General features: G+C 57.2%; 8 protein-coding genes across 8 annotated transcripts; 6 read left to right on the top strand and 2 right to left on the bottom strand.

The window, feature by feature from the left end:
- Positions 1-1,659: 1,659 nt before the first annotated feature.
- On the top strand, positions 1,660-3,896 carry L226DRAFT_235378 (uncharacterized protein). The gene is made up of 5 exons (XM_067673133.1): positions 1,660-2,104; positions 2,160-2,303; positions 2,352-2,522; positions 2,585-3,761; positions 3,822-3,896. Exons 1-5 carry the CDS (start codon positions 1,866-1,868, stop codon positions 3,876-3,878), a joined length of 1,788 nt encoding a protein of 595 aa, XP_067539475.1. The 5' UTR covers positions 1,660-1,865; the 3' UTR covers positions 3,879-3,896.
- Positions 3,897-4,265: 369 nt separating this feature from the next.
- Positions 4,266-5,938, top strand: L226DRAFT_501304 (phospholipase C/P1 nuclease). The gene is made up of 2 exons (XM_067677826.1): positions 4,266-5,111; positions 5,167-5,938. The coding sequence occupies exons 1-2, from the start codon at positions 4,541-4,543 to the stop codon at positions 5,844-5,846; spliced, it is 1,251 nt and encodes a 416-aa protein (XP_067539474.1). The 5' UTR covers positions 4,266-4,540; the 3' UTR covers positions 5,847-5,938.
- A 178-nt stretch (positions 5,939-6,116) lies between these two features.
- On the top strand, positions 6,117-8,496 carry L226DRAFT_609502 (uncharacterized protein). Its single transcript, XM_067686065.1, has 2 exons — positions 6,117-6,971; positions 7,031-8,496. The coding sequence occupies exons 1-2, from the start codon at positions 6,162-6,164 to the stop codon at positions 8,201-8,203; spliced, it is 1,983 nt and encodes a 660-aa protein (XP_067539473.1). The 5' UTR covers positions 6,117-6,161; the 3' UTR covers positions 8,204-8,496.
- A 983-nt stretch (positions 8,497-9,479) lies between these two features.
- L226DRAFT_567105 (uncharacterized protein) lies at positions 9,480-10,294 on the top strand (the record flags this gene model as incomplete). The annotated part of the gene is made up of 2 exons (XM_067683973.1): positions 9,480-10,023; positions 10,089-10,294. 2 exons carry the CDS (start codon positions 9,480-9,482, stop codon positions 10,292-10,294), a joined length of 750 nt encoding a protein of 249 aa, XP_067539472.1.
- A 1,742-nt stretch (positions 10,295-12,036) lies between these two features.
- Positions 12,037-13,352, top strand: L226DRAFT_543154 (uncharacterized protein; the record flags this gene model as incomplete). The annotated part of the gene is made up of 6 exons (XM_067682181.1): positions 12,037-12,061; positions 12,118-12,282; positions 12,337-12,418; positions 12,479-12,696; positions 12,774-12,970; positions 13,026-13,352. 6 exons carry the CDS (start codon positions 12,037-12,039, stop codon positions 13,350-13,352), a joined length of 1,014 nt encoding a protein of 337 aa, XP_067539471.1.
- Positions 13,353-14,942: 1,590 nt separating this feature from the next.
- Positions 14,943-16,685, bottom strand: L226DRAFT_235276 (NADP+-dependent D-mannitol dehydrogenase). Its single transcript, XM_067673131.1, has 9 exons — positions 16,554-16,685; positions 16,432-16,498; positions 16,354-16,365; positions 16,243-16,298; positions 16,081-16,182; positions 15,911-16,014; positions 15,510-15,846; positions 15,311-15,454; positions 14,943-15,240 (listed from the first exon to the last, which is right to left on the bottom strand). Exons 1-9 carry the CDS (start codon positions 16,599-16,601, stop codon positions 15,019-15,021), a joined length of 1,092 nt encoding a protein of 363 aa, XP_067539470.1. The 5' UTR covers positions 16,602-16,685; the 3' UTR covers positions 14,943-15,018.
- Positions 16,686-17,277: 592 nt separating this feature from the next.
- On the top strand, positions 17,278-19,848 carry L226DRAFT_550571 (CTP synthase). The gene is made up of 11 exons (XM_067682759.1): positions 17,278-17,366; positions 17,425-17,532; positions 17,588-17,724; positions 17,788-17,820; positions 17,877-17,978; positions 18,032-18,226; positions 18,278-18,537; positions 18,592-18,724; positions 18,781-18,869; positions 18,927-19,084; positions 19,147-19,848. The coding sequence occupies exons 1-11, from the start codon at positions 17,306-17,308 to the stop codon at positions 19,695-19,697; spliced, it is 1,827 nt and encodes a 608-aa protein (XP_067539469.1). The 5' UTR covers positions 17,278-17,305; the 3' UTR covers positions 19,698-19,848.
- A 9-nt stretch (positions 19,849-19,857) lies between these two features.
- On the bottom strand, positions 19,858-21,715 carry L226DRAFT_530772 (Mov34-domain-containing protein). Its single transcript, XM_067679934.1, has 7 exons — positions 21,538-21,715; positions 21,255-21,306; positions 21,010-21,192; positions 20,556-20,948; positions 20,377-20,499; positions 20,257-20,312; positions 19,858-20,196 (listed from the first exon to the last, which is right to left on the bottom strand). The coding sequence occupies exons 1-7, from the start codon at positions 21,681-21,683 to the stop codon at positions 20,052-20,054; spliced, it is 1,098 nt and encodes a 365-aa protein (XP_067539468.1). The 5' UTR covers positions 21,684-21,715; the 3' UTR covers positions 19,858-20,051.
- Between the last annotated feature and the right edge of the window lie 69 nt (positions 21,716-21,784).

Genomic DNA, 21,784 nt, shown 5'->3' with positions numbered 1-21,784 from the left:
CAGCTGAACCTGCCGACTAACACGTGCTGCTTCCCTTATATACGGCACTCCGCCATTGCTCCCGGATGTCCGTCCCCTTGATAACATGTCACGTCGTCGTTCTCATTCCGAAGGGGGAGCCTCGCCACTGTATGAGTGCTGTCAGCTCGCTCCGTGTGCATGGCTGTTGTGCGTCAAGCGCAGCTGGCAGGACTTCGAAACTGAGCCCTGAGGCTTCGACAGATGAAGATATGACGATACCGTTGGCTAGCGAACTCTGTGCATCCGATGCCGTTCCTGCGGGAAGAGAATGAGCTGCCGTTGCGCGAGAGACAGAAGCTAGTCAGTTATCACAACTCTTTGTCGTTTTGCGTGAAGCGTACTGATGCAAAAACCTCGCGATCATCTAGGTGGACAACGTCGACACACAGAGTACAGCATCCCCACCCGCTACGTTCACCCGGGTCGGATGACACCGATGCGCTCTCTCCTTCAGCGAGATGACGGGGACTCTCGCGTTCGGCTCAGCGAATGAGGTGCTCCGGTCTCTAACCGCACTGCTTGTGTCCTCCTGCGTCCACCTTCCGGCCGCCCTTCACTTGCATTAGGGCGTTCAGGGTGGGCATGTCCCCGGCCTTCCTGCTTCTTCTCCCTCTCTCCCTCTTCTTCCTTCACCATGTCTCTCGATCATCCGTCAAACGTCGCCGGGTCCGATCTTCACCGAGAAATGCGCGTCTCAGCGTGAACGATGAACACCGACTTACGCCACCTGCGCCGGGCCCAGTGGAAGACATACGCATGTCCGCAGTGGGACGAATGTAGGCCTACTGTCCGCAACCAGAACGAGATTAGATGCGCAAACCCGGTAGCGGGGGCGCAACGCGCTGCTAAGCGGATATACCTGGCCCTTGCGGCTCCTGCCTCTGCGACGAGGCCGGTTGACGGATGAGCTGGTGCAAGTTCAGCGGGATGCTCGTGCGCGCGGTCAGCCTCCGTCTGGCCCCTCGGATTCAAACGCTGTGGCGACACCTACCACCGCTCCACGGCCGCCATCCTGAAGCAGACTCGTGCAGCACAGATCAGTTCCCTGGTTCCAACACTCATCCAGCTGTTGTGTCCAACCATTTTCCCAAAGTCATCACGTGGTTCAATTCTGCCCGCCCCCGTCCACGACGTCTCACTGCAGAAATTCGTGATCAAGCAGTGCCTGCAAAGGCTCGGAGGGGCAACAGAGAGCGACACATCCCGCAGTGGGTGGAGCTTGTTGTGGTGAACCACGCCTGGAAGCACTTTGTGTGGATGTACCGAGAGGTCGCAGGAACGAGCCAACTCTCTGTCCACTACGTGAGTCGTCACTATGACTCTGATGTATGCGGTATCTCGTTCTGACTTGCAGTGTTGCCAGTATCAGTGACGTGACATGATGGCATGCGAGGTGCAGGTGGAATCGGCTGTGAGCGGCTGGTAGAGCGGTCGGTGGATACTGTGCATGAGTGCGAACAGACAAGCTGTACTCATATCTCTCTCCGCAGGTAGGGCTCTACCCGTAAATACGGGGATGAGCGCAAGCAAGGCGTTTCGATGTACTTGGCACTCCTGCCAAAGTGCATGCGACTGTGGACCGAGCTATGCAAGTTTACATTCGCTTCTACCATATCCGAAAGCTGCGCGCTCCCCGATATGAAGATTCCGTATCCCGGCATGTGTTGTATGGCCGTATCGATTCTATCCGAGAACGTGCTTCCTGTCCTGCCCCACACGGCATGTGTCCCCTTCTATTCATGCTTCTGACCACGCTTCACTCGTGTTCGCGCGTCTAGACTTGGAAGACAAGAGTACCTCGCCTACCGCAGCATCCCTCTGTCCCTCTTTTTGCCCCTTCTCCCATGTCTACTGCCCGCCACTCTCGCTCCACTGGCATCGAATCCGACCTCCATAGGGAGATCGCACGGCTCAGCGTGAACGACATCGAGCAACTAGTCCGAACCGAAGGCGATGGACGCACATCTCGACCAGACACGGACGCGCGATTGGCCCTCCGCCTTGCCATAGAAGAAGCTCGCGCCCTGGAGGCGTTCGAACGAGATAGGGCACTGGCGTTGCGCATGCAGACGGGTGAAGACTGGTGAGGAATATTTGGTACTGTCGTTTGTCGACCTTCTTGCTGATTGGTACGGTAGGCCGGGTACACTTCCCCGAGTGAATACCGAACGTCCACCTCCAGCTCCTACTAGAGCAGGTCCTACCGTTCAAACACCCGCTGTTGCGGCAAGAAACCCTTTCATCCGGCAACCTGTTCTTGAGCGTGCACAAACCCCTGGAAGGCACGTTGGTCATCTTCCGGCCATCTACAATGCTGACCGCACGTTCAGGATTTCTGCGACGCGGCCTGCAAATGCATCTCGGGCGGAAGGCGGGTGGTTCGCGACAATGTGGAACTGGTGGTTTGGGAACGCAGCTGCGGGGACATTTACGAACGCTTCACCTTCGCCTGCTCCGCCGCCTGCCCTTTCGGTGCCCGTAAATGCGGCGCAACACAATCGGTGCGAATCAATCTCGAGCTCATCATCCTGGCCTCCTCTGAGCATATACTGCACGTTTGCAGCCTTACAGGTCACGACTGTGTAAGCTGCATGGACCCCATCCGGGGTGTCGAAGTCCGCACACCATGTGGACACTACTACGACAAGACCTGCATTCTCGAGCTATTTGAAGCTGCGATGAAGGATGAATCCCTCTTTCCCCCGCGTTGCTGTCGCCAGCGAATCCCCTTCGCTTCGGTTTCCTCTTACATGGGCGCCGCTTCCGTTACTAAGCTCAGGGAGAGGACGTTGGAATTCGGTACACAGAAGCGCGTCTACTGCGCCAAGCCCTCTTGCAGCCGCTTCCTCGGGAAGCAGTACGAGGGAAACTTGCCGTATATCCGCGTTCCGCGATTCCAATGCACTGCGCCCGGCTGCACGACGGTCACCTGCTCGTCATGCAAGAACGAAGTGAAGAGCGGCCTCATGCACCAGTGCCAAGCCTCCAACGCCGACGATCATGTCCTTGCAATGGGGCAGAGGTCCGGCTGGGCTCGCTGCCCAGGTTGCGAGACGATGATCGAGCTCAACATGGGCTGCTACCATATGACCTGTCGATGCCGCACCGAGTTCTGCTACCTATGCCGCGCCCTGTGGAAGACATGCGCATGTGCGCAATGGGATGAACGCAGGCTACTCGCTGCCGCTGAGGCACGGGCAGAAGCACAGATACGCTTCGGTGGGCCGCAGCGCGCTCCCGTCCATCCTCCACGGGAACCTCCTGCGCCTGCGGCTCCCGCCGCTCCCATCGCACGTCCCCCGGTAGTGGAAGAGCGTCTGCAGGGCCTCCGGCGGGACGTTCTTGCAGCTCAACCTCCTTTACCCCGTCCAAATGCTGCAAGCACCATCACACGTACGCATACCACCCGCCCGCAAGCTCCTCCCGCTGGCGCAAGCTCATCCCGGGCCGCCCCAAGACCGCTGCCTAGCTCTAGCACCCGTCCGGCTACCGTGTCGCAAAGCCAGTCAACCACCGCTGCTGATCCCTATTCTATCGTTGAGGCCTTACGTGCTATAACCGAAGATACCCAAACCAGACTTAGGCCTCAGGCTGCGAATAAACGCGACAGAGAGGAGCTCGTCCAGCACTGGATGGAGCGTCTCCGGGTCGACCATGACTGCAATCATGGTGCGTGGACATACCGCAGGGGCGCTGGGAAGTGCGAAGTCTGCCATGATCGGCTGCCTCTTTACCTCTTTGTGAGTAAACCTTGCCGACGATATGCGCTTTGAGATGTGCTGACTTGTCATGCTCACCAGCGGTGCAATGGTTGCGAGATGATGGCTTGCCGGAGGTGCAGGTGGAATCGGCTTTGAGATCGCAGGTCGGATCCATCCACCGTAATCTGCGCTCAAGCTTTCTGATTTACATCATTGTATGGTGGCAGACCGCGGGGTAAGATTGCCCTCTCTTCGTGTAGTACCGCTGCCTTGTAAGTGCCGTTCCGAAGGCTTACTGGAATTGCGTTGGGGTATATCATTAGAATGAGAATCTGTGCTGTTGGTGACGAGTGAAACCCTTGCTGCGGTAGTCTCACCTTGTTTTGTAGTCGCGCCCCGACGCGTCTGGAAGGTGAGTCACATGATCGTGTACTGGACCTTGATATGTAACTTGCTGATAAGGCTTATTTGGGGATAATTTGCCAAGCTAAATAATTAAATAACTAATGGGTAAAGAAAGTCCCCGGACGCGGAGACGGAGACAAAAGCGGTGGCTCCGGAGTTGGAGACGTCGTCCAAATTGGCACCGACCTTGTCCTCCGTCGCGCTTCGCTCCTTCCCCTTCTTTGTCTGAGCACGTTCGCCTTGACTGTCGACGGTGACAGCCATAGTAGTCTGCAACCCGTGGTCGGCGACGTTTAGCTTCCTTGGTCGTCCTGGCGTCGTCTCATTGTCACGAAACACCGGATCCCTCTGGCCATATATCAGGCAGCTACTCTCGCTGAAGGCATCCCACACAACCCATCTACCCGGTAGCCATGCGCATCTCCTTGCTGTCAGCAACTGCTATCGCCGTTGCGCTTGCCAATGCGCCCGCCGCATACGCATGGGGTGCCGCGGGGCACGAGATAGTCGCAACTATCGCACAGATTCACCTTCCGAAGCCCGTCCTCACCCTCGTCTGCGACATCCTCCGACCCTCTCTCAACCTCTCTGAGCCCGCACCCGTCTCAACCGTCGATGCGTACCCGCCATGCAGCCTCGCGCCCATCGCCGCCTGGGCAGACACCATCCGCATGAGGCCCGAGTACCGCTACACCGCTCCGCTGCACTACGTCAACGCCGTGGACGACGCGCCGCCCGACGGGTGTGCATTCCCGGGTACACACGGGTGGCAGGGTCGGCCGACGGGGAACGTCCTCGCGGCGCTGGGGAACGTGACCAATGTACTGAGGGAGTTTGCGGATGGGCAGCGGAGCGTGGGCGATGCGGAGGAAGCGCTGAAGTTCCTTGTGCATTGGATGGGCGATATGCACCAGCCGCTGCATATGAGCGGGAGGGAGAAGGGCGGCAACGGAGCGAAGGTCGCTTGGAATGGGAGGAGCACCAGTGCGTATACCCTTTGCCTCCTCTCTCCGAGACGAGGTGCTGACCGAGTTGGCAGACTTGCATAGCGTGTGGGACGGACTGCTCATCGCGCAGTCTATCCGCCAGACCCCGCGCAACTACTCGCGCCCGCTCACCGGAACCGAAGGCGCGATTGTCGAGCCGCATCTGCGCGGGGCCATCTACGACTCTTACATCCGGCGTATCATGCACGAAGGCCTTGCCATCGGCGGTCGGTTCGACGAGGAGAGTCGCTCTTGGCTTGACTGCCCGACGCCGGAGTCAGAGAAGAAGTCGCTCGGGACCCCCAGCTTCACATACAAGGAGCGCGCGCAGGCGCTGCTCGCGATGGACTTCTATACTGCACTTGGACTTACCACTCGCCCGGGTACCGAGGAGGGCTGGGATGACGCCGTCCTGTGTCCGTTCGCGTGGGCGAAGCCGATCCATAAGCTTAACTGCGAGCTGCCGGTTTGGCCGCACAACCTCGACCCCACTGGCTCCCACCCTTCAGGTGCAGAGCTCGACACGGACGATTTCGGAGCAGAAGCGGACGCTGCAGCTGGGCGGCCGAGGCCGCACCCCGAGTTGTTTGAGCTGGACACGCCCGAGTATGCAGGGAAGATTGCAAAGGAGTGGGTGGTGGAGCGTTTGCTCGCGATGGCGGGTGTGCGCCTCGCAGGGGTCTTGACGGATATCTTCCAGGATGTTGAGGCAGATGGCTTTGTCCTCGTGTAGGATATAGGTATTGTGTAATATAGTGTACCCATACTGTCGACTAGCATCACTTCTCGGACCCATATTCGGACCCCGATTTGTTCTCTCCCCGCGAATGCGTTCGCTACTATCGGGCCCCCGACCAGTTGCACGGACGCGAACCCGGTACGAGTCGCCTCCTGGTAAGTACATACATAAGGAGTGAAGGATGACGCGGTCACGTGGGCAATGTTGTTTACAGGAACGCGTGGAAAAGGTTGATGGGCAGGCGTCTGTGGCGACGTTCCGCCTTCCATATTGCTCGCACAATAGCTGTCCTGCTCAGCTACTTAGATCATGGCGAAACGACCGAGAGACGTCTTCGACACTCCCTCTTCCTCCTCTCCGCCATTACCGCCTTCCAAACGCTTGACGATGGCTGCCACCAAACCGCCGACGTTCACGTCGACGTTCCCTATCCCCCGCTCGCCATGGGCCTTCTCCGTCCCACACGACTCTCCCTCCAACCCCTTCGGTCTAGACCGGAATTTGCAAGCCCTTGCGCTGCCTCGTTCGTCTGGCTTTGGCAAGCACATCGTCCTCCGTATGCAGCTCGTCTCCCAGATCGAGAGTCGCTCCCGATCGCGCCGCCCCGAGGCTCCGTACCGCATCGTCCAAGTTCCCCTCAACTACTCCTTCCGACTCCTCCACGAGCTCGTTCTCTTTCTGTTTGCATCCGACTCCCACCTGCGCGTCCGTCGCCGCCGTCGGGTTTTCAGCCCGAGCCTCTACCCGCACCAGCCACCTCCACCACCGCGCAAGCCGAAGCTCGAGGTCTTCGGCGAGTCTCCGAAGAAGGAGGAAGGGCACCTGTTTGAGGTGATGAACGATGTGTCGGTGTATGCGAGTACGTATCGTCCTGGTGTCATCAAGCCTGGCTCGGGCAAGCTGTATGCGAGGCTCTCGAGCAAGCGCGACCGCAAGCTCTTCCGCAATGGCTGTCGCGATAGCGATGACGAGGAGGACGGCGACGTCTTTGGGAACACCTCTTCTAAGCCGACTGTCGAGGAGGATGATGATGAGGGATGGGTTTGGGAGGCGGAGGACGATTTCCTCCTTAGCAATATATGGACGGATGGTCCGGACTTGAAGAAGGCCATCGTCTATGTGAGTCTACACTCATCCTGCTTATTGTACATTGCCATAACGCTCTCTACTTGCCGCAGTATCACACACAATCGACTGCAATCCACATCACCGTGAATCAAGTCCGTGTGCCCCCACGCAAGGGCACTGGCAACACACCCTTCGTATTTTCTGCACTTGGTGGTACGCACGGCGCAGTGCGCATCTCCAATATCGTCTCAGGCCACATGCCCTCCGAGGAGGACATCAAGGAGAACATGGAAGTTAAGCCCGCCGGCTCGCGCAGGGGCAAGAACAAGTCTGCGAAGGAGACCGGCAAGACTCTCAAGGCATTTCTCGCGCTCACAGATGACGACTACGACGAGGTCGACGATCTGGACGACGGCGAGGAGGCCGACGATGACCAGCTCGAGCGCTGGAACTCACACGACGCGTTTCACCGCTTCCTCGCACGCGAGGCCGCACGAGAGCGGGCCATGCGTCGCAGAGCTGATGTCGAGCGCGACGTCCTCCAGTCGCCTGCTCCAACCACACGTGCAAACGTGCTCCTTCCGGCGTCGCCAGCGAACAAATCCTCGTCATCCTCGACACATATTTATGCCTCTCGCGTCCCGCAGCCGTCGTACTACGCGCAACCAGGGGCGTCGTCCTCCTCGACATCGCTCTCGGTCGCACCGTCATCACCCAGCACGCTCCCTGTGCTACTCCCCTCGTCCGACTTCGACGGAGACGCAGAGGCGTGGTCCGACCTCGATTTCGACACAGACCCCAACCCCAGTTCCGAGGCCGACGGCGAGTCCTCCTGTGCCTCGTCTTCCTCTCTCACCAGGAAACATGTCTACGAGATTGAGCTGCCACTGCAGACTCCTTACCCTGCGAACCCGGCAGTCAGGCGGCGGGTCGGACGAATGTGCAAGCGCATTGAGCGGCAGACGAGTAAAGGCCTGAGCGAGCTCAGCGACGAGGAAGAGGAGGAGGAGCAGAAGGACGAGCTCGTGTCCTCGCAGGAGTCGAAGGCATCGCAGGAGGTGAAGAGGGAAGAGTGTGGTCAGGCGGAGGACAGCGAGGATGCGACGGCGAGGCAGCCGGTGCCCGTGGTCGCTTCGAGAGGCCCCGACCTGTTCGCGGAGGTATATGGTGACGAGCCAGGACACGAGCCAGAACCGGAGGAGGATAGCGACGATGAGGGGTGGGAGAACGCACCGCTGATATTTGACGACGATGACTACTCGGAGGATGAGCTGGACCTATGACCTCAAGGTCCGACTTTGGTGATCCTCCTCGGCAGAAGGAGCTCATCATGGTCGCACTTCGCTCATGGCGGAGAGTCTGAGGCTTGATTATCCTTATCTAGCGTCGTGGTCGTGCAGGCGGTATATTGACCGCCGTCCGCTGTATCTATACACTTTATTTGTTGCGTCACATATACATACTAATCATCGTCCTCATAGCTAGCTGTCATTTGACGAGTCACGACATATATGTACTCTACTATACTGGCAGTAGTTCGCGTAGGTAGGTCCCCGTTTCCCACATCGTAATGCATATATCAAATTACGTTTCTTGAAGCCTGAAGTCCCGACTTGGTTGATGCCGCCATCCACCGCATATCCTGTTATGCCGAAGATGTGGAGACGTCGTAGCATGAGTATGACGCGAGAGCAGCCCAGCATGGCAGTAGTCAGTCAGGATACTTCAGAAGGACTGTGGGTATATCGGACCGCACACTTGAGATGCCGGGGAGGCCACTAAACGTCATTGAGGAATCGCACCGCTCCACGAATTTCTTGAGCAGAATATTCAACCTCGAGACTCGCCACGGTCTCCATGTGAACTCGTGGGAGCCCCATGACTTGCCGTGTCTACCTGTGCAAGAGCACTTTGAGGAAACAAGGAGCGCCTCGGACAAATCACCGGGAGGCGTGCGCAGCGGATGCCAGCCCAGGGTTAGCCTCCGATGTGTCCAAGGATCTCTTCTGGTCTGATGAATAGTACTAGTTTCAGTGGCATGATTCGTGACGACCTCAGATGGCATGGCGTGGTAGAAGTTGCCACTCGTCGCGGAACCGCGAGTGACGCTGCAGGAGTCACTGCACCTGACACCGCCACCGAGCACATCCTCGAAATGCCAGTTCACGGTGGACGGTACTTGTGATATAGCGATAATTCAGGGTTGAATACAGTGCGTGTCTTGTCTTGTCTTCAGGCAACTGTAGAAGATGAATTCGTCGGGCTAGTCGACGAGGCGATGGAAACCTTCGATTCACATTCATGCATTCATGTCCGTCGCCGGTCGGCGGTGCACATCGCATTGACTAGAACGCACCCGTCACAGCTCCCGAGGCGACTCCGGGTGACTCACTGCACCTGCAACCGAAGAACCATAAATACTGGCCATCCAGCCGTATACCCAACAAAGCATTCGCACTCACTCACCGCCTGAGGAGTGCCATCCCTCCCTCCAACTACTTACCCACCCAGAACCGCGGTACCTCCCCACATACCCTAGACGCATATACCCCACCTGCGATGCCGCGCAACAAGAAGACAGCGACCATCGTCGTCCGCCCGATGACTCGCGGCGCACAAACCCCAAAGAAAGTCGTCCTCGGGACGCTCGCCGAGCTCAACGACCACGCCCCAATGGTATGTCCGCCCCCGTTCGCCCCTCTCCTCCGCACGCGTCCCCTTCCGCCTTGCGACTGCCCGGCACCGACGACGGCACGTGCTAACACGGATGCCTCCGTCCTCCAGGAGCAGATCACCGAGCACTTGCGGAAATACTACGAAGATTTAAAGCCATGGCACCAGGCGAGCCGGTCTCCTCGCTACGACGACTGGACCATGACTCGGCGCAACCCCGGCCGCGACGACGGAAAGACGTGGGTCTCGCGCCGCTTTGTGTGTGGGACTGCCGTCGAGCCCACATCGAACGGGTCGTATGCTGAGGCCCACAACGAAGACGTAGAAGACGAATGGGAGGCAGAGTGCCAGGAGGACGTCGTGTACACGAGAGATCGAGCACGGATGGAAGTGTCCATCCTCGATATTGCCAAGCCGGCGAAGCCCCGCGGTGCGTCTTGCCCAACTTGTGCGTGTGGTGGTCCACTGAACGAAGGTGGTTACCTCGGTATGCAGGACCCGCGAAGGAGTACGAGATTGTCGACACTGTTCGTCGGGTGATCGCGCTGGAGGAGGATGAGTGGGAAGAGTACGTGTACGAGGACTGGGAGCTCACTGCGGAGCAGTACTTGTGCGAGGATTGGGAGTCGGTCCCGGGTGAGGCTTCCACTCATGCTGGGCCTTCGTCGTACGCCTCTGCGGCACAGCGTAATCCGGGCTGAAGAAGCCTGGCTTCCAGGACAGAGGAACTGGTATTGAGCGTATAGTGTGGCCTTGTGACCTTCTTATACCCCGCCCCATTCCGAGGCAGCTGTCCGTGCCATACGAGATATATCGAGCACCTGCTTTGCTGAAACAAATCCCGTTAGAGCGACATATGAACGCAACAAGGATAGCATACGCCTTACCCTTGAGAGCGACCGTCGCAGAAGACCAATGGTGTTCAGTGCACTCAAGCGCAAATGCCATGACGCGCGGGCTCCGCGAATTCGTCGGGACAAGGTACGATCATATAGAATGGCAGTGTGAGTATGGATGCGGACGTGGTTCAAAGGAAATTAGCCAGTGTTTGCCTTGGGTTGCAAAAATCGACAACGTGACAATAAAGAAGTGAAGGCGAGCGTGGTTTAGAGAGGTTGGAATAAAATTTCCGCCTCCAGGCCGTCTTGTAGCGATTACCGACCCCAAATTGCGCGACGGCGAGGTCGGAGGATGACATCTACGATGCGATATATAATTCGCATCTGCACCGTTGACAGGGACGAGAAATATGCGTGCATGGTGCCTGCCATCGCCAGAGAGACGAGTCGGAGTGAGTGGCCTGGCCAGGCTAGGGAGTCGGAAATGATGCGCGCCGGGCGTCGGCTACCATATCGGGTAGCCTCGTGTATACGAACCCACGAAGCGGATGCTGAAGTTGGCCATCCCGTTCCGCATCCTTGGCCATCGCCGCCCCTCATCTCCATGCCATCGTGCAGCCATAATGCTGATCGTGTGCTCGGTGCTTCTAACCCAGAGACAGACGATTCGCGGGAGGCCAACACCGCACTCTGATCGCAAACGGGCGGAAACTCAGTCAGCCACGGAAGGATCCGTGCCAGATATGTGTAATGGTAGTGCGATCTTCGGAAATCCGCTCGACCCTACAGTCTATCGATAGCCTGTCAGCGCAGGTACGAGCATTTTTCCCCCTGCGATCCGCTGGCAGGTCTGCCAGGCCAATGAATCCTGACGACATGCCATTCGAACTCTACAGGCACGATGGATATATTAATTCACGAGCAGTTACCACATGCCGCGCCGCCCTAGGAGAAGTGCAGTCTTACTCTGTCGGGATCTGCTAGAGGGCCGGGAGGTCCTATAACTTCAAGGGCAGGGGCTACCACTACCAGGGGTCGCACTTCTGACGGAAGACCCGAAAGATTCCGAATCGCCCTGCAACCATGGAGTCCCGGAAATCGGTCGTGCAACAATTAAATTCCATAACTTCTGCTTCTCTCCGTGCTTCTTCGAGGGTTGAGAGTTCTCGGAGGTATACACCAAGACATCAGGTGGATGACATTGACGAATATGAGGCGGCTGCGCAGGAGGCACGCTGCATGTGGCTTGACTAAATCTGAATTCGTTGTAGAATAGGCGGTGCGCGTCTATCAGTCACCGCTCTAACGAGAGCTAACCTAGAACGGCAGGGAGAATCCTGCAGCTTGATGTTCAGCCAGGGCCCTCATCGCAACAGAACTTTATTACCGCTTGTCAATACCAGCCCAAGCTATTTAGCCGCCATCATTTCCTCGGCGCCATGATAAAAGAACTATGTACCTGCTCCACCCACCCACTCTAACGTTCCCCGACCTTCTTATGCTGTCTCGGTTGTAGCCTCGCTCCCCCGTTCGCGGCCGCACTGCGTCTGTACATGCTGTTGTGCTATTGAACGATCAAACGGAAGACTTGGCCTCTGAGCCTCATGACTTTCGTAGTCACCATTCGCAGTGAGTCGCGCTGTTTGGTCGCACCCATGTTCTCCCTGACTCTTCCTCTTTCGTAGTATTGGCGACTGCGCTCCCCGGTATTGGCGTCGCCTTGACCTCCCTCAGGTTATATTATCGTTGGACGAGACGTCATCTCGGGTGGGACGATGCATGGGCCGCGCTGAATATCGTGTGTGCAATCTTCTTGTGTGCCGGTGCCTGGACAAGAAGTGATACGCCTGGTGAGTACTGGGCTCTGCTGGTTCGTTCAAACGTCCTGACGATTTGTGTATCAGCGGTGGGACCGTTTCACCATGGCACCCGCGTCCGCATAATCGGTTACTATATGTTGAACGTCGCGTTCACTTGCGTCCTTTGGTGCGTCTAGCCCACCCGGTCATACGGCGAGTCAACAGCTGACTATCGGGCTGTCACCAGGACTTCACGAATGAGCATTCTTTTCTCAATCATCAGGCTTATCCCATATATGATGAGGATGCGTTACTGGGCCTACTTCTTCGCGGTTCTCTTCGGGCTTATGTGGGCGGCGCTCATTATCCTCAAAGTGGCGATATGCGAGACCGACACAGCATGGAAGAAGTCCGCCGGTGTGCAGTGCGTCCTCGGTCCCGCCGTCGGCGGTGTTGAACTTGCCAGTGCGTTGTTTGTCTTATCACCATCGAGTCTGCGGCTTACCCAGTTGGCTGCGGCTTCGGTATTCAACCGAATATAGCGGACTTCCTCGCCGACATCATCCTTGTTCTCATGCCAATTCGGCTCCTTTGGCGCATCAGCCTGTCCCCCGCACGTCGATCACTCCTTACGGGCATCTTTTCTGCCAGCATGTTCACCACCATCGTTAGCATCGTGCACGGCGTTTATGTCTTCAGCCACAATCGTAACGCGGAGGGAATCTGGGCTCATGTCTTGGTGCGCTCCCCATTCTCCCTGTTGCTCTACTATAGCTAACCTTAGACCCCCCTAGGCCTCCACAGCTATGATTGTTTGCAACCTCGCAGTACTCGTGACCTGGCTTATGCGCGCCCTCGGTCACCGGGACGACAGCGAGTTCAGCCCTTCCGGACGCACTCCCGGTCACTCCGGCAGCCAAGCGACGCCGAAGGACTTGACGACGCTCCGCTTCAACCACCACACGAACCCGATCGTCCTCCACTCGCTCGACAAGAAAGACTCCGGCGCCACGACCCACACAATGGGTTCGTGCAACTCGAGCGAGTCGCTCTCCCCCATGGCCTTCGCCCCGAGCGGCAGCAAAACGGCCAAGTCCGATTCGCCCCCGCCACCTGCGTAATTGCGTCGCACATCGACGCGCAATCACCCTCCGCGACACAACCGCTGACTTTGGACCTTGACTTCGCTGCGCCGTCACGCCAGGTGGGGCGCGCGGACGTCGAGTCTTTGGCAGACATCGCGGGCTGCCAGGGGGCGAAGAGTCGGGCGAGGCTACGCAGAGCTGTGGCCAGGTGCGGCGCCATTTGCAATGTGCGCATCACCACGCGTCGCGCTGGTGGTGCGGACGTGCCACTACTGTGCTGGTGCCCGCTTGCTGCATGGCGATAGATTACGAGAGGTAACGCGCACCAGCTGACATTTCTGGGCTGTACGATTAGCTAGCTAGACATCTTGGATTTTTGGGTTTGTATTGGGCGAGCCTGGGGCGCTGCGGTGGACGTGGTGCCAAACGACAATGGGGCCATCGGGTTCTGTGCTGTCTGATCTCGAACGAGCGTGATGGTGGCGGCACCCTTCCCAAGCTCATGTCCTCAAGGTTCAAGTCCCCTGCAAGCTTCAAGCTTCAAGACAGGGCCCAGATTTTGAGCGAATCGGGTACTTGGAACGCCACTCCGTCATGCGGGTCTCGACCTCGCCGCGTGCACACGACGTCAAGGCACCCAAGTTTATGGAACTTAGCTTCAACCTGTCAACGCTAATCCTTATGTTCAACGCTCTCGCGACACGCCGCTCGCTTCGCTTCAAGGGTCCAAGTCAACTTCCCGAAGCGCGAGTCCGTGCCTAACCCCCGATTGCCTGCCTCACTCTGGTACTAAGTCACCGTCGACGTCAGCATTATTTCCAGCCGCTATCACCCTCTGTCCCATGCACCCCCAGGTTCTCGTCATCGATATCCGTAACTGTCTGACCGCTAGCGACTTCTGATGTCACCAATTGCAGACTCGCCGCCACACTAAGCTGACACCAGATTAAACGCCGGAATGCTTGGTCGGACGTCGGACTCGGGAGCACACCGACGCATTGATCCCTGAAGTCCGATGCACGGCTCGCGGTCCGCCAACTTACAACTCCAAAGCCAATGTGGCGTCCTCCGACGCACTACTGACCAAGCTGCCCGTTCTGCCGCTACGCGATGGCTAAGCGTGCGGAAAATGGTGCCTGAGCAGATGTCTGGGTGATGGTAGGGAAGATGAAGACGTCTCACCCTACACAAAAGAGAGGACAGGAGGCCCGCTGATATCTGATCAACTACGGTTCTTCTGAATCTCAGCGAGTCATCTGGATGGTATGGGCGGATGCGGAGGAATCCGATGATGGTACTGTAAGCGGATGAGTAGCCGATAACCCGAACGCAGCTTTCCTCGAGGTCCAACAGCTTCAAAAATCAAGATGACGCACGAGATGTTCTGTGTACTTGCTCGCCTGTGCCACAATACTCTCCTTACAAATATCTATCCTCACAGATGCGCCTCTACATCTGGTCTACATGATAGCTTGTGTGGGGTTTGTGGTATACATTGCAGCATCCTGGGTTCTGCATTCCGACCTCCCGTAAACCAATGGTGGTCCTAGTTCTATGTTTAATGCTTGACAGCAATCTTGACCGCACCGCGGCTGCGCATCTTGTCCAAGGCCTTCGCGAAGTCCTCCACGGGGAATGTGTCGGTAACCTATGATGTGCATGCGTTAATTGGGCGCAACAAGAGACGTCGGTTGGATGGCCGTCAGGTACGCCCGGGGCCAGGAGGGATATTGGTTGTATGGTACGGTCCGCGGATTTGATGGCATTCGGATGACTTATGAGCAAGGCGCAGGAACGCGACGCGGGTAATGAGCCAGAACGAGGGAGACAAAATGCTCACCATGCCCTTCACCTTGATCTTCCCGCTGTCGAGGTACGCGACCGCGCGGGGGAAACAGTGCGTTTGAGCGAAGGAACCGATGATCTGTGTCGTACCGCGGATGGTCCCATTAGCAGTCGATTCACGGCGGGCGGTGAATATTAGACGTACGTACCCTGATCTCGTCGACAAAGATCTTGGAGGGCGGCCAATGGACGCGGGCGTCGTTGTTGTACACGCCGTAGATCATGAGCGTGCCGCCTCTGCGGACATAGTTGATCGCGTCGTTTGCGACTGCCTCCGAGCCCGTGGCCTCGACCTATCGACCCCAACGGTGAGCTGCTGTTCATCTACCCCAGAGGTTCTGTGCTTACCACAACGTCGAAGCCATAGGGGTTCTTCTGCTTCAGCTCTTCCCATTGGGCAGCCGGGTTCTCCCTGTCGAGCTCGAGGTACTCGTCGCCGGCGTCGAGCTGCTTGGCGAGGTCGACCTTGATGCCCTTGTTCGCGGCGACGACGACGCGGTGGGCGCCGTTCAGCTTGAGGAGCTGGGCGAGGATCAGACCTGTCGGACCTGCGCCTATGATAAGCGCATCGATGCCGACGGCAGCTCCGAGCTTGTCCATTCCGTGAACGGCGCATGCAGCGGGCTCAACGAGGGTGGCTTCTTCGTCGGTGAGGTTGTGGATCTTGAAGACTTTCTCCGCCTTACTATTGACAGCGTGAACATAGGTGTTAGCTTGTCTATATGTTGGCAAGGACATCGACGGCGTACAAGACGACGTATTCGCCAAAGCCGCCGTGGAGGCTCACGCCGACGCCCCTGAAGTTCTCGCACAGCAGAGACTTCCCCCTCCGGCAGTAGAAGCAGTCACCGCACTATTGGTACGTGTACACAGCATGAGTGAACCACTACCGATGCGAGGGGCGTGGACCTGCACATACCGTGAGAGTAGGATCCGCAACGCAGCGGTCTCCCTTGGCGAAATCCTTGACGTCCTTGCCCACGTCTGCGATGACACCGACGACTTCGTGGCCCGGAATGAGCTAGGTGCGCAGCCTGATCAGTATGTGTTTGATGGTGTTGCGAAGTCTGATGGATCTTACAGGAAATGTCGAGATAAACTCTCCTTCGTGGATGTGGTTGTCGGTCCCACAGACGCCTACATTCCCAAGAGCCCATGAGCAGCATAGCATGAGAAGCTTAAATAGACTTGCCGCATGCCCGAACTGGTAGTATACGAAAATCATCAGTACCGACGGAGAACGTTGCGCCTCCCATACGACGCAGCTTACCCTGCATGAGCACCTCGTCATCACCAAACGTGGGGACCTCGACTTCGCGAATCTCGAACTTGCGGGGCTGGCGTCGATGCCTCGAATCAGCGAGGCTCAGTGTAAGTCGAGTTGGTACAGACCTCGCTGTAGTACACAGCACGCATCTTGGTGGGGATCGTTGCTGCCATCGCTGATCGTATCTAGTGCAGATGCTCTAATTCCAGTCCGTCGCTGACTCTGAACGATAGTGATGGGGGAAGCTGGATGGGGTGGGATTGCTGAGGAGAGACATTTTATAGCTGCCCCGGTGCCGTGGGAAGCCTGACAGACGATATCGTCGGTTGTACGGCAAGAACGTCAGGTGTGCTGTAAGATACGATTAACCGTGCTTCCCCGCAGTGAATGAATCGCGACAAGAAGCTGAGAGCTCATGTGCATATGGGGATATCCTGGAGAAGTTATCGCAGTGGTTTACCGCCGACGCCGGCCCGGTGGGTGATAGGCGCGCGCCTAGGGTAACGCCACAGGAAATCCGTCATCGTTTGCCTATTCAGGAAATGATCATGAAATGGTAAGTTAAATGTTAACCTCTATCATCCGCAGAAAGGCTGCTGAATCTCGGACCACTGCGCCTCTCTAGGCTAAGGAAAGGTTGCGAGAACATTTCCTCAGGCTGAAAAGGTTCAAACGTATGGTTGAGCAAAGTATCTGGAAGTTTGATTCTTTCCTCCGAATTACTTACCATTTCTGGCGTGCGAAAAGGATACGTTCTTTGCAGTGGCGCGCGTCGCGTCGCGTTATTTTGACGTGTTTGGTCCGAGGCAGAAAAGCTGCAGGGGCGAAGTTTTGGATGTTACCGCAGAACTTGACCTCTGCGCTGACGACCTCTGCAATGACCAAGTACATTCTCGTTTCTGGTGGTGTCGTGAGCGGCATCGGGAAGGGCGTCATCGGTGCGCTCCTGGACTACCCCCTTTTCCCCTCCCAACTCCTGTTCAAGCCATGTTACAGCCTCCTCCACGGGCTTGCTCCTCAAGACCACCGGCCTCAAGGTCACCGCAATCAAAATCGACCCGTACATGAACATCGATGCGGGAACCATGCGGCCCCAGGAGCATGGTAAGATTCACCCCCGAAAACGCGTCCCAAGCACCGTCTCTCAGTGTGGCGACAGGCGAAGTCTATGTTTTGAACGACGGCGGCGAGGTGGATCTTGATCTGGGAAACTACGAACGCTATCTCGACGTCACCCTCAGCCGGGATAATAACATCACTACCGGTAAGATCTATCGGGAGGTCATTGAGAAGGAGGTGTGTAGTCGCTTTCATTGCCTCATGCCCATGTCCTCTTGGCTGAGAGCTCTGACCATACAGCGCCGTGGAGATTACCTGGGAAAGACGGTCCAGGTGAGTGAGCCAAGTACCGCAGCACTAGCACCCAGTCTAAGGTCCGACCACCGAAGATTGTGCCCCATGTCACGAACGCAATCCAGGATTGGATAGAGCGCGTATCGAAGATTCCAGTAGATGACACGGGTGAGGAGCCTGATGTCTGCATTGTCGAGGTGCGCGTAACAATCTCGCTACCCGCGCTTCCCCCAGCGTTAACTGCTTGCAGCTCGGTGGTACCGTCGGTGACATCGAGTCCGCACCCTTCGTCGAGGCCATGCGGCAGTTCCAGTTCCGCGTCGGTCACGAGAACTTCGCCCTCATCCACGTCTCTCTTGTTCCCGACATGCACGGTGAACAAAAGACGAAACCAACACAGACCACCGTCCATGCCCTGCGTGGACTTGGTCTCCTCCCTGATCTGGTCAGTGCAACCCTATCCGTTGAGGGCACCTGGAACTGACTATTCGCACAGATCGCATGTCGGCTGATCGTAACAAAACCTCTTGAGCCTGCAACAAAGGCCAAGATTTCCATGTTCTGTCATGTAGCACCCGAACAAGTCGTCGGTGTGCACGACGTCTCCTCCGTTTATCATGTCCCCCTCCTCCTCCAGTCCCAGGGTATCGTTGATTACCTCCAAAAACGTCTGAACCTCCCCAGCGTACACATCTCCCCTCAAATGAAGGAGCGAGGCCTGTCATTAGAAGCCCGTTGGCGAGAACTTACCGGACGGTATGTATTTCTCCTCGTTCTCATCAGCCACGGCTGACCCACCCCTCTCAACAGACAAGAACGCCTGTTCGACAGCGTGACGATTGCTCTCGTTGGCAAATACACTGATATGCAAGACTCTTACATGTCTGTCGTCAAGTCGTTGGAGCACTCCGCGTTTCGGTGTAACCGGAGGCTCATTCTGAAGGTATTTGTTTCTGCACGTCCGGTTCAATGTCGGCCGCTGAACAGTTTCTTCCATAGTGGGTAGCCGCAGCAGACCTGGAACCAGACACTCAGACCACAGATCCCGCGAAATACCACGATGCATGGAAAGCGGTCGTTTCAGCAAAGTGCGTCTGTCTTGTTCCTTCGCGCTGAACTTGCTTCACGGTTCACATCACATCTAGCGGCATCCTCGTACCAGGTGGCTTCGGTGTCCGCGGTACAGAGGGCATGATGCTCGCCATCAAGTGGGCTCGTGAGCAGAAGATCCCCTTCCTCGGTATCTGCCTCGGCTTCCAGCTCGCAGTGTGCGAGTGGGCACGCAACGTCTGCGGCTTCACAAGTGCGCACTTCTCGCTTCTTCCATACTCTCCCTTCACTTACACATCACATTCACCACTCCAGACGGAACGTCGACCGAGTTCGAACCCCAAACCGAGCACCCCATCATCATCTTCATGCCCGAAATCTCCAAAACGCACATGGGCGGCACAATGCGGCTCGGCTTGCGCCCGACCGTCTTCGACCCGGAGTCAGAGCCCTGGTCCAAAGTGCGCAAGCTGTACGCGGGCGCACCCAAGATCTGGGAGCGCCACCGGCACCGGTACGAGGTCAACCCGGCGTACATCGAGCGGCTGCAGGCCAAGGGCATGCGCTTCGTCGGCAAGGACGAGCGCGGGGAGCGCATGCAGGTCCTCGAGCTCCCCGACCACCCGTACTATGTCGGCTTCCAGGCGCACCCCGAGTTCTGCACCCGCCCGCTGAACCCTTCTCCGCCGTTCTTGGGCTTCGTCGCCGCTGCGTCGGGCCCGCAGGTCCTGGATGAGCAGCTCGGCATCCAGATGCGCAGCTTCAAGCCGCCCCACCCCGAGGGCGCGATGGTGGATGAGGCGTCGTTGAGGCAGGACGAGGCCAGGCCAGAGGGTGAGGAGGCCGTCTTGCGGTCGGAGCAGTAGTCGTGCGACTTGAGGGGTTTGGTTCATCGCTGTCACCTTGTGTACTGTGCAATGGCTGTTGTAGATGTTTGTAGAACGAACACTGTCCCCCTCGTGCATGTAGACTTGTAGACTTCCTGTGTCGTGATTCTTGGTTGTTTGCGCATTGGCGAATGCTATTGTCGTTGTACAGTATGCGCCCGCAGGGTTCGAGCAAGCATCATAATCTCCGGACAAGGTACGAAGATGCATAGAATACAGTTGGCTCTACATGTGGACAAGACGACAGCGCTGCGATACATCAACAAGGTGGTTGCGAGCAAAACGTACAAAGGACCTCCCCCATCCCCGCTACAATTCACAATTTCGTTGACATCAGCCGATCGACATGGCCGTGTCGATGGTATCTGCCGCGACATTGGACGTTGACGAAGGGCCGCTGCCGAGGCGCGACGAGAAGATCATGTCCTTCAGCACCTGGGCAATGAGACCGTGTTGCGCCTCGGTTGCGATCTTGTCGCTGTATTTCGCGAGTGCACGTCAGCGGACTAATACGCTGTAGAAGTACGGATGAGCTGACCTGTCCTTGACGGCCTTCGAGAGCGCACTCTCGTCCCGCTTCTGGTTATCCTTTTGCTAAACATCGTGCGCAATCAGTATTAGTGCACGCAACAATGACAGTGCAATGGAAAAGATATACCTTGATAACAGCCTTCTCGTCGATGAGGACCGGTTGTGGTGGGCGAGTGCTCGGGACCGAAGTTTGGGCCTTGGTCAGCTTCTGGTGCAGATCGGCAAGCTGATTCGCCGCATATGCACGGTTCTGCATCATGGTTCACATGAGATGACTGTTCCCGCATGGATGGTAGGAGTACGTACGGATATGAGGGCACTCTGGCTCAGCGTGTTCACCCAATACTTGTTCCACAACAGACCCAGGAGCTCATTATCCAGCGTCGACTTGAAGATCTGCACCTCAAGCGGGTAGTACTGGTTCGCGTGGACACCAAAGTCCTCGATCTTGTTGAGCGGGATGCTCTGGTACTCGCTGCTCGCGCCGTCGGGTGGCGTGTAGTTCTCGGGGTATGTGCGGAACGCGCCGATGTCGACCTTGCCGGCGGAGATGGTGCGGTTCGGGTCGATGACGACCGCGACGAACGGGTCCTGGAACTTCTGGTTCTGCATCTGCGTGTTCACGTCGATGCCAGAGAGCCAGCAGCCGTACCCGGGGTGCGAGTGGTACCAGCCGATCGCGTTCTCCAGGCGTTGCACCTAGCAGACAGACGCAGAGATTGGCATGGGGCGGAGGAGAAGGGGCAAGGAGAGGACGTACGCGTTCGCTACTCTGGACGTACTGGACCATGTACTCGTTCGCCTCGTTCGCGGCGTTCACTCGCGTCTCCGTTCCTTGTACGGGTAGTGCGAAAGAGTCGATGATTACGAGAGCCTTGCCGACGACCTTGCCCTGCATGATGCCCATAATCTCGTATGGGACACCGGAGCGTGCATGGATAGCCTGGTACGAAGTGGGCAGGTGAGCATGAGATCACTGTGGCGCACAGGGGATTCGGCGCATACCATCTTGATGAGCGCGACCGCAGAGATCTTGCATACTTTGAAGTAATGGGGACTGAGAAGCAAGCGCGTCCGTTCAGCATTTCATTTCCTAGGATCGATGGAGACTTGAAGGAAAGAGGACGAAAGGCAGGGATCACTCATCCGTCCCCTAGTACATATCTCCCGACTACTTGCGCATGCGCATCCACCACACACCAACCACTTGATAGGCAATTCGCTCACCACCACGCTCAGACGAAGACCCACGCAACAGAAGGTGCAAGTAACGGCAGCAGCAACTCACTCGCGGACCCATGGCTTGTCGTTGTTAATCCTCCTGTTCTCCGCGGGGTCGTATCTGAAGATCTCATCCTGAGCACTGAGCTCCTTGATGTCGTTCGCGAGGCTGAAGGTCTTGAGGGCAATGTTGGATCCTGAGCCGGACGCCATGGTGGCTGCAGCCAAGTCCTTCGCCACTCGCGTCCCGTATACAGCTTGCGCGTATATGGATCCCGTGCGAACGACCTTCCCCGTTGGGCCTACTAGCCGAC

This window comes from Lentinus tigrinus, assembly GCF_003813185.1.
Source record: "Lentinus tigrinus ALCF2SS1-7 unplaced genomic scaffold L226scaffold_4, whole genome shotgun sequence".
Taxonomy (NCBI): domain Eukaryota; kingdom Fungi; phylum Basidiomycota; class Agaricomycetes; order Polyporales; family Polyporaceae; genus Lentinus; species Lentinus tigrinus.
Note: the sequence above shows the minus strand (reverse complement) of the source record. Positions and strands in the feature narration are given on the sequence as shown.

Coding starts and splice junctions, on each gene's coding strand:
- L226DRAFT_235276 (XM_067673131.1), bottom strand. CDS start 16,601: ATGGCAGCAACGATCCCCACCAAGATGCGTGCTGTGTACTACAGCGAG. Junction 16,015..16,080: donor TTGCGGATCCTACTCTCACG/GTATGTGCAGGT, acceptor ACGTACCAATAG/TGCGGTGACTGCTTCTACTG. Junction 15,455..15,509: donor CCTATGGCTTCGACGTTGTG/GTAAGCACAGAA, acceptor TGGGGTCGATAG/GTCGAGGCCACGGGCTCGGA.
- L226DRAFT_501304 (XM_067677826.1), top strand. CDS start 4,541: ATGCGCATCTCCTTGCTGTCAGCAACTGCTATCGCCGTTGCGCTTGCC. Junction 5,112..5,166: donor TTGGAATGGGAGGAGCACCA/GTGCGTATACCC, acceptor CCGAGTTGGCAG/ACTTGCATAGCGTGTGGGAC.
- L226DRAFT_609502 (XM_067686065.1), top strand. CDS start 6,162: ATGGCGAAACGACCGAGAGACGTCTTCGACACTCCCTCTTCCTCCTCT. Junction 6,972..7,030: donor TGAAGAAGGCCATCGTCTAT/GTGAGTCTACAC, acceptor TACTTGCCGCAG/TATCACACACAATCGACTGC.
- L226DRAFT_530772 (XM_067679934.1), bottom strand. CDS start 21,683: ATGGCGTCCGGCTCAGGATCCAACATTGCCCTCAAGACCTTCAGCCTC. Junction 20,500..20,555: donor GCCAGAGTGCCCTCATATCC/GTACGTACTCCT, acceptor ACCATGATGCAG/AACCGTGCATATGCGGCGAA. Junction 20,313..20,376: donor ACGAGAAGGCTGTTATCAAG/GTATATCTTTTC, acceptor CACGATGTTTAG/CAAAAGGATAACCAGAAGCG.
- L226DRAFT_550571 (XM_067682759.1), top strand. CDS start 17,306: ATGACCAAGTACATTCTCGTTTCTGGTGGTGTCGTGAGCGGCATCGGG. Junction 17,367..17,424: donor CATCGGGAAGGGCGTCATCG/GTGCGCTCCTGG, acceptor GCCATGTTACAG/CCTCCTCCACGGGCTTGCTC. Junction 17,533..17,587: donor CATGCGGCCCCAGGAGCATG/GTAAGATTCACC, acceptor GTGTGGCGACAG/GCGAAGTCTATGTTTTGAAC.
- L226DRAFT_235378 (XM_067673133.1), top strand. CDS start 1,866: ATGTCTACTGCCCGCCACTCTCGCTCCACTGGCATCGAATCCGACCTC. Junction 2,105..2,159: donor ATGCAGACGGGTGAAGACTG/GTGAGGAATATT, acceptor TTGGTACGGTAG/GCCGGGTACACTTCCCCGAG. Junction 2,304..2,351: donor CGTGCACAAACCCCTGGAAG/GCACGTTGGTCA, acceptor CCGCACGTTCAG/GATTTCTGCGACGCGGCCTG.